The sequence below is a fragment of the Jaculus jaculus genome, chromosome 6, assembly GCF_020740685.1.
Source record: "Jaculus jaculus isolate mJacJac1 chromosome 6, mJacJac1.mat.Y.cur, whole genome shotgun sequence".
In the NCBI taxonomy this organism is placed as follows: Eukaryota; Metazoa; Chordata; class Mammalia; order Rodentia; family Dipodidae; genus Jaculus; species Jaculus jaculus.
Window position 1 is genome coordinate 83,572,805 of NC_059107.1, and position 13,376 is coordinate 83,586,180.

Below are 13,376 nucleotides of genomic sequence, written 5' to 3' on the forward strand. Positions count from 1 at the left end.
TGACGTCACGCGCGCGCCGGAAGTGCCCCTCTAGGATCGTGGCTGCAGGCGTAGGACCACATTCGCGGGTTTTCCCGGCGACCGAGAGTTGGTGAGCGCGTTTTACTTTCCCGAGAGGTGGAAGGGGCTGGTGAACTGCGGGGCTGCCACACTCGGGGGACGGGTGGGCTTTTTCCGCGGCAGAACCAGTCTCCTGCATCTGAATGGTGATCAGTTTTGCCCTCGCGGTTGAGCGTGGACAGACGCACTGGATTTTGGTATAAAGTGTCGACTTTAAGATAGAGGGTCGGCTTCTCGTTACGTTAGTATGAAAAAAAAATACTAGATAACTGCAGTGACTCGAAGTCCGTCAGAAAGTCAGTAGTTTATTGACTGTGTTCGACCTACCCATCTCACTATTAACAAGCAGTTTGAGAGACTGAAAAAAGTGCAAAAACAGTTCTCTTCCTGGCGGAGAGTTCGGTGTAATTGGGGACATAAAGCTAACGTAAGGGAGAGTTGGATTCACAGCAACCCATCTTGAGTATTGGTAGACACAGATGTTAAACTTCTTGGCACATTTTTCTTTCTGTAAATCTAGAATGAACGCTCACTTTTCCTCTAAGAGGTCGTTACAGACCCATCATTCTTAAAGAGAAATCAGATAATAATGCATGGTAGTTTAAACTTAACTTCTATCCACCAGCACATACAGATCAGGCCTCTAACTCCCTAGGAGCCTGCGTGCCAGCAGCCTGGAACCCAGAGCCTGCCCTGGAGCCTGCACAATCAATCCAGACTGAAGCCGATGTCTTCTAGAGGGACGGAAATGCAATCCATCCGGGGTACAGCTGAATTTTGAGAGGCATTAATGTCTTGGCGTCCACCAAAGGACTGCTGGGACTAATTCACTTGGCAAACTTGTGGCCAGCCATGCTTCAAATCCCCGTTGTCCTTGGCTATCGCCCAAGATGTAAGCCCCTTTGGTCTTTTTTGCTATATCTTCCTAATGCAGTTTTGTGCTTCCTCTCCCCTGATTTAGGATAACACGTTTCCTCATTTCATTCCGCATGCCAGCTGGGCTCTCTGAAACCTCTATTGTCTGCCTAACACTCTTTCACATATTCAGCCTTTAATGAAATTCTTTCATTTTCTGATATTTACTAACATGGACTTTACCTTTCGTGTTACCCCCTCCTTTAAAAAAAATCTATTTTTTTTTCTTATTTGGTTTTGCTTTTTGAGGTAGGGTCTCACTGTAGTACAGGCTGACCTGGAATTCACTATGTAGTCTCATTCAGGCTGGCTTCCAACTCACAGTGATTCTTCTACCTCAGCTTCCCATGCTGGGATTAAAGGCATGCTTCACCAACCGGGGCTAAGCAACCCCCCCCCCCTTTTTTTTTCTGAAATCTATGCTTAAGATTGGCCATGGCTCCAAACATACCATACTGACTTTACTTCCTTAATATACTTTTTCTCCTAGCAAAGTCTCCTTTCTCTCTTTAGTACATTTGATTTCCTGCTTCTTCCTACCTCTTTCTATAGTTTCTGCTCCTGTTAGCTGTTAGTTATTAGTTTATTTACTTAGGCAGGGTCTCACTCTAGCTCAGGCTGACTAGGAACTCATACTGTGTAGCCCCGCGCTGCCTGTGAACTCACTGTGATCTTTCTACCTCAGCTTCCCAAGTACAGGGACTGAAGGTGTGTGCCACCATTCCTGGCTTATTTATTTATTTTGAGGTAGTGTCTCTCTAGCTCAGGCTGGTCTTGAACCTAGAGCATTCTTCCTCCCTCAGCCCCCTGAGTGCTGGGATTAAAGCCTGCATCACCACACCTGGCTTTATTTAGTTTTTGAACCAGTGCATCCCAGCCTGGCTTGGGATGGGTGATTCTCCTGCCTCAGCCTTACCTCATATAGTTAGGTATCCTTGTTCTCTTTAAGTGTCCTCTACCTCCCTTTTAGCACAGGTATCTTAGTTGCTTGTTTTATCTTCCCAGGTCAGTTAGGCTCTATGTGGGAGGAGAAGGGATATATGTCTTGTTTATCTTTGGAATTCTCCTTAATACAATTGCTAGTATAAAACAGGCCTTTTGTTCTTTGAGTGATTGCAGGTGCTGAAAGTGCATTTTCAGAGGTCAAGCTATTGATTGACATTAGTGACTATGTAAAGAATTGTGGAATGAGTCAGCTGCTACTCAGCTACAATTGGGTTTGTGTGAGTATCTTAGTGTTGCCAGATATCTGATTTGTTCAAAAACGGTTGGAAATACTATTTTTAAAAATTTCTATCAGTTTTTAAATGTTGTCAGTAGAATAAAATTTTGTTTAAAAACATACACAGAAGCTGGTGCACGCCTTTAATCCCAGCACTCGTGAGTCAGAGATAGGAGTATCACTATGAGTTTGAGGCCATCCTGAGACTCCATAGTGAATCCCAGGTCAGCCTGGGCTAGAGTGAGACACTACCTCGAAAAACCAAAAAAAAAAAAAACCAAAAAACAAACAAAAAAAAACACAAGACAGATAAAAGTCACATGTTGTCTTTGTGATACTATCTTAAAATCTGAAATGCTGTAGGTTCTGATAATTGGGTTTTCAGAAAATGATAGATTTTGAGCAGGACCTTGATGTGTGATTGGAAGTTGAATAACAGGAAGAGTTACTTAGCTGTAGGGTAGAATGTGTTACTCTGACTCTGGCACACTGAGGCAAGAATGATGTCTTTGGAGAGAACAGGAGGTTAGGTGAGAAGATAAAGGGAGGGTTTGAAGCGTAGTGGACTTTGCACACGCTTAAATCATAAGCATTTGGGTTCTTGATTAGAAAAGCCACCCATTATGGCAGTTAATGAAATATCCATTTTTAGGTGAAATGGGAGGTAGCATAATGAAAGAAGGCTGGCCAGTTGAGACCATAAGCTCCATACAGAATTAAATTTATAAAAATTATATATAGCTGGGTGTGGTGGTGCATGCCTTTTTTTTTTTTTTTTGGTGTTTTCAAGGTAGACTCTCTAGCTCAGGCTGACCTGGGATTCAGTATGGAGTCTCAGGGTGGCCTCAAACTTATGGTGATCTACTTCTGCCTCCTGAGTGCTGGGATTAAAGGCATGCACCAAGAAGCCAGGGAAGGTGTATCGCTGTGAGTTCATGGTCACCCTAAGACTATGTAGTGAATTCCAAGTCAGTCTGGGCTCGAGGGAGACCCTGCCTCAAAAAACAAGCAAAAAAATTGTATTTAGACAAACATCTGAAATTTTTATCTACCAGTATAATTTCATTTAATTGATCACTTATCAGAAATCAGGAATCTTGTGCTAAGAGTTTAATGAAATACAATGGGCTCACAGGAAAAGTAATTTTTATTAATTTTTTTTCTTTTGAGGTAGACTCATTCTAGCTCAGGCTAACCTAGAATTCGTAGTTCAGGCTAGCCTTGAACCCATGGTGATACTCCTACCTCATCCTCCTAGATTCTGGGATTATAGGTGTGAGCCATCATGCCTGGAAAGTTTTTTGGGAGGGAGGTTTCTAAGGAAGGGGTTCACTTAGCCTAGACTCTGGAACTTACTCTGTAGTCAATGCTGGCCTTGAACTCACAGATATCCCCCTGCTTCTGTCTACTTCTGTCTCTCCAGTAGGTGCACTACCATGCTCAGCTCTGCCTATTAGCATGCATATATATATATATATATATATATATATATATATGTATGTATATATACACACATACATACATACACATACATCATACACACACACATACACATATATATATGTATATAAATTCTCATGTATGTATATATGTGTGTGTATATATATATACACATATGTGTGTATATATATATATATATATATATATATATATATTTATATATTTCAAGGTAGGGTATCAGTCTAGCCAACACTAACCTAAAACTCACCATGATCCTCCCACCTCAGCATCCTAAATGCTGGGATTAAAGGTTTATACTACTACACTTGGTTTAAATGTATTTCTTAAACTTTTTATGGCAACTTCCACAAATTTAGATAACAACCCTCCCAAATCCTACTTGTACTAAATCTCTTCTTTCCAACTAGTCCCACTTGTATTTGGATGTCATCATTTCCCCCCCCCCCTTTTATAGGTAGGTAGTGTCAACCACTGTGAGGTGGTGAATATCAAGGCCACTTTGTGTTTTGATGGTAGCATTCTAAGCAGTCTTCCCCTTCCTTTGGCTCTTATATTCATTCTGCCACCTCTTCGACAGTGGTCACTGAGCCTTGGAGGGTGTGATAGAGATATCTCATGTACTCCCAAACACTTCACTGACATTTCTTCTCAATACTAGGGTGAGTTTTGAGTCACCCCAGTGGTCACTACCATCTGAAAAGAGAAGTTTCTTTGACCAAAAGTGAAAGTAACATTAATATATGGACATAAACACAAGTGTTTAAGAATGCAGTTTGGTGGGCAAAATATATGTTTTTAGACAATGGTAGTAGTTTCCCCTATAGGGCTTATAACCTTCCATGCCATAGGGTTTTGATTAGGTTTTCAGTAGCAGGCAGGAATTCCCTTCCATGGAGCAGGCCTTAAGTCCAATTAGAGAACAGTAGTTTTCTCCATAACAGACTTGCCACCACTGCACCATGTGGTACACTTTACCTGGTTGGCCAGCCCTGCTGGTTAACACCATTGATGACTTCTCCAAATAGCTGCATGCTATTACAGCATTCTGACAGCTAGTCAACAGTGAGGAGGTTTCCAGCTCAGCTGCAGCTTTATTTGTTAGTGACCTGCAGCCCAAGCATGTGTAGTCTTCAGTGATAAAGGGTCTTACCATCTAGTTCTGGTGGGCAACCAAAAGCCTTGGTAATAACCTCTTAAATGTTTTGAGGGCATCAGGAAACTTTAGCCAACAACTTGCTGGAAGGCATCCCACTCCTGGCACTGAAAATTTTCCAAGAACAATCTATGGCTTCTGGGTACAATATTACCCACCTCCAGAGCGTACTTCTACCTAAACCATCTTTTAAAAATTATTTAATGAAATATTTTATTTATTTTTATTGATTAGGGAGAGAAAGAAAGAGGCATATGGAAAGAATGGGCATACCAGAGCCTCTAACCACTGCAAACTCTAGACCTTGTGTATTTGGGTTACATGGGTCTTTAGGCTTTGTTGGTAAGCACCTTAACTGCCAAGCTCTATTTCCAGTCCTTTGTTTTATTTATTTTACTTTTGAGAGGTGGGGAGGGGGGGAGGGAGAGAGTCAGAGACTGGGAGAAGGAGGCAGAGAGAGAGTGAGTGCACTAGGGTCTTTCATCTGCTGTGAATGAATTCCAGATACGTGCATCCCCTTGTGTGCATTGTGACATTGCACTCTTGTGTCACTTTGCCTCTGGCTGTATGTGGCAACTGGAGATTTGAACAAGTGTTCTTAGGCTTTGTAGACAAGCACCATAACTGCCAAGCGGTTTCTCCAGCCCTTATTCTTTTGTAAAATAAATTCATATTTTATCATATTTTATTATAAACAGCTATATTAATGATGATTGTACCAAATAATTGACTTTGATCATAGTACATTGAAATAGCATGTATTTGTGAAAGCACAGCTGTTCTAAGAAAAAAAGTTATAAATGAAGTGATAACCTTTAGGCTCTTTCTGCTTCAGATTATGTACATGTGATGCTAATCTTTTTTACCCCTTTTTATTTATTTTAAAAATTTTTTTTTTTGAGATAGGTTCTTGCTCTAGCCCAAGCTGACTTGGAATTCACTATGTAGTCTCAGGGTGGCCTCGAACCCACGGTGATACTTCTACCTCTGCCTCCTGAGTGCTGGGATTAAAGGCGTGCACCACCATGCCCTGCGATTCATTAATTTTTTTAATAGACAACTTCTGTACTTAGAATAAATCATATGCCCCTCACCCCGTTTTCCCCTTCACATCTTTGCTGTCCATCATGTCCCCTCCCTCTTTCTGTTAGTGTCTCCATGTTTTTCTCCTATTATGAGGGTCTTGTGTAGGTTTTGCTAGACACTGAGGTCATGGATATCAAGGCCAATTTCTGTATGGACAGTTGCATTGTCAGGAGTCCTACCCTTCCTTTGGCTCTTACATTCTTTCTGCCACCTCTTCTGCAATGGACCTTGAGCCTTAGAGGGTGTGATAGAGATGTTTTGGTGTTGAGCACGCCCCTGTCACTTCTTCTCAGCACTGTGTTGCCTTTTGGGTCATCCCAGTGGTCACCACCATCTGAAAAGAGAAGCTTCTCTAACCAAAAGTTCGAGTAGCATTAATATATGAATATGAACATTAAGTGTAGTGCTTACAGAGTAGTTTGGTGAGAATAATATATGCATTTATCCAGACAAGTGCAGGCTTTATACCCCTAAGGCACCTGACCTTCCCTGCCATAGGCTTTTGATTAGGTATTTAGTACCTGGCACGTATTCCCTCCCACAGAGCGGGCCTCCAGACCAATTAGAGAGCAGTTGGTTTCCCCTAGAGTAGACATGCCACTAATGTACCCTTTTGGTCATTTGGCCTGTCTAGCCAAACTTGAGGCTTCCAGTGTCCACAGCTTTCACTGCTGATGATTTCTGTCTACTATAGGGTTGCATGCAGTACAGTTTTTTCCAGCTTTCAGTGACCTTCTTGCCTAGACATGTGAAGTCTTCAGCAATAGGGTCTTACCATTTGTTACCCGTGGAATCCAAAGGCCTTGGCAATAGCCTGTAATGTTTTGAAGGCAATAGGGACCTCCCTGGCCAACAACTCACTGGAAGTTTATCCCATCCCTGCACCGAAAATTTTCTAGTAGCAATCTGTGGCTATGTTCAATTATCCAAAGAAGTAGGCTTTCATATGTCTTATTCAGAATATCTTGAATTTTGATTGACCTTTCCCCACTGTCCTTCTCTTACTCAGTCTCTTCCCCTGGCCTCACTTAGGCCATTTCTCTCCCTGCAATCTGTTCCTCTACTTAAATATATACAATACCATCTCCTTAAGTCCTTCTCTTTCCTCCTTCCCTTATAGCCTGTTTCTAGCTTGCTGTCCTTTGCTACCGATATTTGGTTCCAGCTCACACACGACTATATACATTTGTAGCTAGGATCCACATAGGAGAGAACATGTGACATTTGGCTTTCTGGGTCTGTGTTACCTCACTTAGTATAATCCTTTCCAGATCCATCCTTTCAATTTTATTTTACTTTTGAGAGAGAGAGAGAGAGAGACAAAGGGAGGAGGTAGAAAATTATTTTTTACGTGAGAGAGAGCGAGCAAGAAAGAATTTGTGTGCCAGGGCCTCTAGCCACTGCAATCTAATTCCAGACACTTGTACCACCTTGTGTGCATGTGTGACCTTGTGTGTCTGGCTCACATGGGTTCTGGGGAGTAGAACCTGGGTCCTTAGGCTTCACAGGCAAGCACGTTAACTGCTAAGCCATCTCTCCAGCCCCAAACCCTCTGTTTTGGGTAGGTTTCCATATTATTTATAACATTTTAAATTATTATTATTTTTGGTTTTTTGAGGTAGGGTCTCGCTGTAGCACAGGCAGACTAGGAATTCATTATATAGTCTCAGACTGCCTTCACACTCACAGAGATCCTCCTACCTTAGCTTCCCAAGTGCTGGGATTAAAGGTGTGTGCCCCCCCACATCCGGGGGTGAGTTGGCCCATGAATTTAAAATGGTAAGACCCTGTTTCAACCTCCCCGCCAACACTAATTTATAGTTTGTCATGGAAATGATCCATGTTTTCTTGCCTCTCCTCTGTCTCTTCTAATCCATCTTGTATATTGCTAAATTAATCCAGAGTGATATCCCTCCCCCCCCCCAACTCCTTAATCTTAGTTTTAAAGCCTGGAGTGCAGTGCCTTCTCTAGAATTTTACTCTGGATCTGATGCCCTTGAGTCTGTCCTCTGTGCCTGCTTTCTTTGTGTTAATGTGATAGAAAGGTTTAGACTCATAGTCTGGGAGGCCTGAGCTTGTGTCTGAAGTCTACTTGACTTTGGCATTTCAGCTTTTTTTTTTTTTTTTTTTTTTTAATCAAGGTGGGTTCTAGCTCAAGCTGACCTGGAATTCACTATGTAGTCTCACAGTGGCCTTGAACTCATGGTAATCCTCCTACCTCAGCCTCCCAAGTGCTAGGTTTAAAGGCATGTGCCACCATACCTGGTAGATTTCAGCTTTTGAGAACTTCCATGTTTTTATGTGGCGTATGAGAGAGAGAGGATCTCTCAGAATAGTGTAGAAGGAGTGTCTGTGTGTTGAAAGCTTATCATACAAATTCTTGCATGGATAAGAGGAAATGGAAGCATGTCAAATACAGGTTTGCTTGCCATTCCATTGCAGTCTGCTTAGGTCAGTCCCTTCTTTCTCAGGACTTTCATTTCAGTCTTTCCCAGCACCTCTTCTTGGATGCTGCTATTCACTGTTGTCTATCATATTTAAGCAATTGCTCAATATGCTATTTATTGTTTTTTGTTTTTATCTTTCTGAAAAGTTTTCTTACTTGGCACTTTGTGCATTTCTTTCAAGTGCCATACAATGCTTAATTCTTGTAGGGATTTTTCTGTGTTTCGTCATTTTTGTTGACATCAGTGCCAGTTCTTTTTTCAAAGACATTAGTTATGTCCTAAAATTTATTTTTGGTTCAGTTGCCTGCAATTTTTAATGTCAGTCCTTATAAGCTCCTTTATGTTCCAGTTTAGGAAGACAGTAACATGCTTCTTTTGCTTATTAATTTGGTCTCATCCTCAGATAAGATCTGGTAGCTGTTCAATCTGCTCTTTGGGAATTTTGGGACTTTGTGAGCCTAGGGCCTAGACGGTATTAACTTTTAAAACCTCTTTGGATAATCCCAGTGTGCACCCAGGGATGAGATTCACTACAGGACACTGGAGTTGAAAGGTTCTCCCTGGTGTCTTTCCTTCAGAAGTGAACTGATACTAATCTTGAGATGTGGTAGGAGTCAAATGAGTAGTGCTTACAAGAAATCTTCTCAATAATTAAAAGGTATGGCATCTCTAGAACTTGGGTTCCTCGGAATGGCTTACATGGTGTCATAGAAAGTATTTATTTGGTCAATATAAAGTACTTTTGGGGGTTGGGGAGATTGCTCAGTGGCTAAAGGCTTTTCCTCGTAAAGCCTGGAAGCTTAGGTTTGAGTTCATAGTACCCACGTAAAGCCAAATGCACAAAGTGGTGCATGGATCTGGAGTTTACTTGTAAGAGATTCTGGTGTGCCCAATACATTTCTTCCTCTCTCTCTCTTTCTGTCTGCTTGCAAATAAATAATTAAAAAAAAAAAACCAACAAAGTACTTTTATTCCTCTAAGAGAGAGGAAGCACATAGGTACATAGTCTTTGCCTCTGCAGTGGTGTTATTTTGGGGAGGGTGAAGAGGAAGAAGAGCAAGGCTGTCAGGGTGAAGGAAGATCAGTAGAAGGAAGATTGCCCAGGTAAAGGTTAAGGTAGAGTTTTGAGAAACAGCATTCCTTGTAGGGAGCTAATGCAGACGCCATTACAAGATGGCGCTGGCTTCCTGCCAGTCTTGAGGTAAACAATTCCTTATTTAGGCAGCGCCTTGGCGCCAACCTCGCTTGAGGTTGCGCATGCGCTTGACGCACCTTGTCCCAAGCCTATCCCGTGGCTCCTGTGGGCAGGTGAGCCTATGGCAGCCAATCAGCAGGCGCCCCATAGTATTCTGCCCTATAAAAGCAGCTACACTCCTGCGCCCCTCGCCCCTCGCCATCAGCTTTCCTGTTAACCAAGAGGCTCTCCAATAAAGTGTGATCAAGAAGGATCTTCATCTGGTGGTCATTCTTCTCCTGCAGGACAGGGGGCTCGCCCCAATTCCTTATTGTTATTTTTATTATTTATTTATATGTGTGAGAGAGAGGCAGATATGGGGGTGGGGTGGTGGACATGCCGGGGCCTCTAGTCACTGAGTACCAACTCCAGACTCATGTGCCCTCTTGTGCATCTGGCTTATGTGAGTCCTGGGGAATTGAACCTGAGTTCTTAGGCTTCATAGGCAAGCTACTTAACCTCTGAGCTCTTTTTCCAGCCTGAGAAACAGCATTCTTATAGGACAAGTTTAAACATGTAGCAGAAATAGTTAAAAGTATATGTGCTTCATCTGGGTGTGGTGGCACATGCCTTTAATCCCAGCACCGAGGAGGCAAAGGTAGAAGGATCACCGTGAGTTGGAGGCCACCCGGAGACTACATAGTTTATTCCAGGTCAGCCTGGGCTAGAGTGAGACTCTACCTTAGAAAACCAAAAAAAACTAAACAAAACAAAAAAGTGCATATGCATTAATGAGATGATAGAAATAATTATATTTAGTAAATATTAAATTTTTTGTTTATTTTTATTTATTTGAGAGCAACAGTAGGCATTGTTCCCCTAGGGTTTATGACCTGCTCAGCCATAGGCTTTGTTTTTTTTTGTTTTGTTTTTCCAAGGTAGGGTCTCACTCTAGCTCAGGCTGACCTGGAAGGAATTCACTATGTAGTCAGTCTCAGGGTGGCCAGCCATAGGCTTTTGACTAGGTTTTCAGTTCCAGACTCATATTCCCTACGATGGAGCAGGCCTCTAGTCCAATTAGAGAGCCGTTGGTTTCCCCCATAACAGATTGAACTATTGAACCAGTTGGCACATTTGGCTTAGCTGGCCAATCTTACGGCTTGCAGTATCTATTGCTGTTTACCACCATTGATGATTTCTGTCTCCCATAGGGCTGCATGAAGGTAGCTTTTTTCAGCTTTCTGTCAGCTGGTCCAGTGGAAGGGGATTTTCAGCTCAGTTCCAGCTTGATTCCACAGTGACCTGCAGCTCAAACATGTGGACTCTTCAGTGATAGGGTCTTACCATATAGTTTTGCTGTGAAACCAAGAGCCTTGGCAATGGCCTGTAATGTTTTGGGGGTATCAGAGACCTCCCCGGCCAACAACTCACTGGAAGGTATCTCATCCCTGGCAATGAAATTTTTCTAGTAACACTCTATAGCTTCTGGATGTGTCATTATCCAAAAAAGTAGGTTTCTGTATGGCTTATTCATAACATCTTACATTTTGTGGTTTTTTTTTTTTGTTTTTTTTTTCAAGTAGGGTCTTGCTCTAGTTCAAGATAACTTGAAATTCACTATGTTGTCTCAGGCTGGCCTCAAACTCACAGCTGTCCTCCTACCTCAACCTCTAAATTCTGGGATTAAAGGTATGTGCCACCATGCCAGACTCTTAAATTTTGATTAATCTTTCACCTGCTCTTCCTTTAATCAGTCCCTTCTCCTGACTTCATTTAGGCCATTGTACCCCAAGTAATCTGTTCTTCTACTTACATATATTCAATACCCTCCCCTTAAGTCCTCCCCCCTTCTCTCTCCCTTATAGCCCCTTTCTTGCTTATTGGCCTCTGCTACTGACTTTTACTCAAACACATACAAATCTAAACATTTGTAACTAGGATCCATATATGAGAGAGAACATGTGGTATTTGGCTTCCTAGGTCTGGGTTACCTAACTTAGTATAATCCTTTCCGTAGTCATCCATTGCCTTGAAAATTTCATTTTTCTTTACTGCTGAATAGAACACCATTGTATAAATGTTCCACATCTTCATTATCTATCCATCAGTTGAGGGACATCTATGCTGGATCCATTTCCTAGCTATTGTGAATGGAACGGCAACAAAGATGGGTGAGTAGAGTTCTTAGGATATATGCCAAGGAGTGGTATAACTGAGTCATATGGTAAATTTATTTTTAGTGGTCTCAGGAACCTGATTTCCATAATGGCTGTACCAGTTCACATTCCTACCAACAGTGTAGAAGGGTTCTTCTTTTTCCACATCCTCACCAGCATTTATTGTCATTTGTTCTGATAGAAATGAGATGGAATCTCAAAGTAGTTTTAATTTGTACTTCCCTGATAGCTAAGGATGTAGAACATGTTTTTAGATGTTTGTAGGCCATCTGTATTTCTTCTTTTGAGAACTGTCTATTGAGTTCCATAGCCACCCCCCTTTTATTTTTGAGGTAGGGTGTCACTCTAGCCCGGTTTGACCGGGAATTCTCTGTGTAGTCTCAGGCTGGCCTCAAACTCATAGCAATGCATCTACATTGGCCTCCTGAGTGCTGGGATTAAAGCTGTGTGCCACCATGCCCTCCATAGCCCATCTTTTAATTGGGCTGTGTGATTTCCTATTGTTCTGCTTTTTGAGTTCTTTGCATATTGTGGATATTAATCCTCTGTCAGATGTATAGCTGACAAAGATTTTCTCCCATTCTGTAGATTGCCTCTTTGCTCTATTCACAGTGTCCTTTGCTGTACGAAAGCATTTTAATTTCATGAGGTCCCAGTGGTTGGTTAGTGGTTTTATTTCCTGAGCCACTGGGGTTATATTCAGAAAGTTGTTGCCTATGCCAATTCATTGAAGGGTTTCCCCTCCTTTTTCTTTTAGCAGTTTCATGTATGATATTAAGGTCCCTGATCCATTGGGACTTGATTCTTATGCATGAAGAGAGAGAAAGATATTTTCATTCTTCTATATATATAGATATCCAGTTTTCCCAGCACCATTTATTAAAGAGGCTATCTTTTCTCCAATGAATATTTTTGACATTTTTGTCAAAAATCAGATGGCTCTAGCTGTCTGGGTTTACATCTGGGTCCTCTGTTCCATTGATCTACATGTCTGTTTTTGTGCCAATACCATGCAGTTTTTGCTACTTTGGCTCTGTAGTATAACTTAAAATCAGGTATGGTGATACTGCCAGCCTTATTTTTGTTGCTCATAATTGTTTTGGCTATTTGAGATTTTTTTTGTGCTTCCAAATGAATTTTAGGATTTTTTTTCTATTTCTTTGAAGAATGCCATTGGAATTTTGACAAGGACTACATTAAATGTGTACATGTCTTTTGGCAAGATTGACGTTTTTACAATATTAGTTCTTCCAATTCAAGAACATGGGGTGTTTTTCCATTTCGTAGTGTCTTCTCCAGTTTCTGTCTTGAGTGTTTTAAAGTTTTATTGTAGAGATCCTTTTCTTCCTTGGTTAGGTTTATTCCTAGGTAATTTTTTTTTTTCCCCCCTGAGGCACTTGTGAATGGGACAGATGCCCTGATTCCATCCTCAGCCTGTTTGTTGTTAGTATATAAGAAGGTTACCAATTTGTGTTAGTTTTGTATCCTGCTATATTGCTAAAAGTGTTCATCAGCTCTTAACAGTTTGCTGGTAGTCTTTATGGTCATTTATGAATAGAATCATATCAGCTGCAAATAATTTGATCTCTTCCTTTCCAATTTGTATCCCTTTTATTTGTGTCTCTTGCCTTATTGCTATAATTAAGACTTGAAGTACTATATTATAAAAGTGGGGACAGCG

The 13,376-nt window shown here is 41.4% G+C and overlaps 1 protein-coding gene across 8 annotated transcripts in view; it reads left to right on the plus strand.

Moving 5' to 3' along the window:
- The first annotated feature begins 12 nt into the window (after nt 1–12).
- Nucleotides 13–13,376, plus strand: part of Pphln1 (periphilin 1) — a 171,779-nt gene continuing 158,415 nt past the window's right edge. For 6 of the 8 annotated variants that reach the window (XM_045152685.1, XM_045152686.1, XM_045152688.1 and 3 more), the window contains exons 1-2: nt 13–91; nt 716–952. In XM_045152685.1, the coding sequence (XP_045008620.1) occupies nt 913–952 (40 nt within the window). In that variant the 5' untranslated portion in view covers nt 13–91; nt 716–912. The remainder of the gene's footprint in view (nt 92–715; nt 953–13,376) is intronic. The other 2 variants (XM_045152687.1, XM_045152691.1) reach the window with 1 other exon arrangement.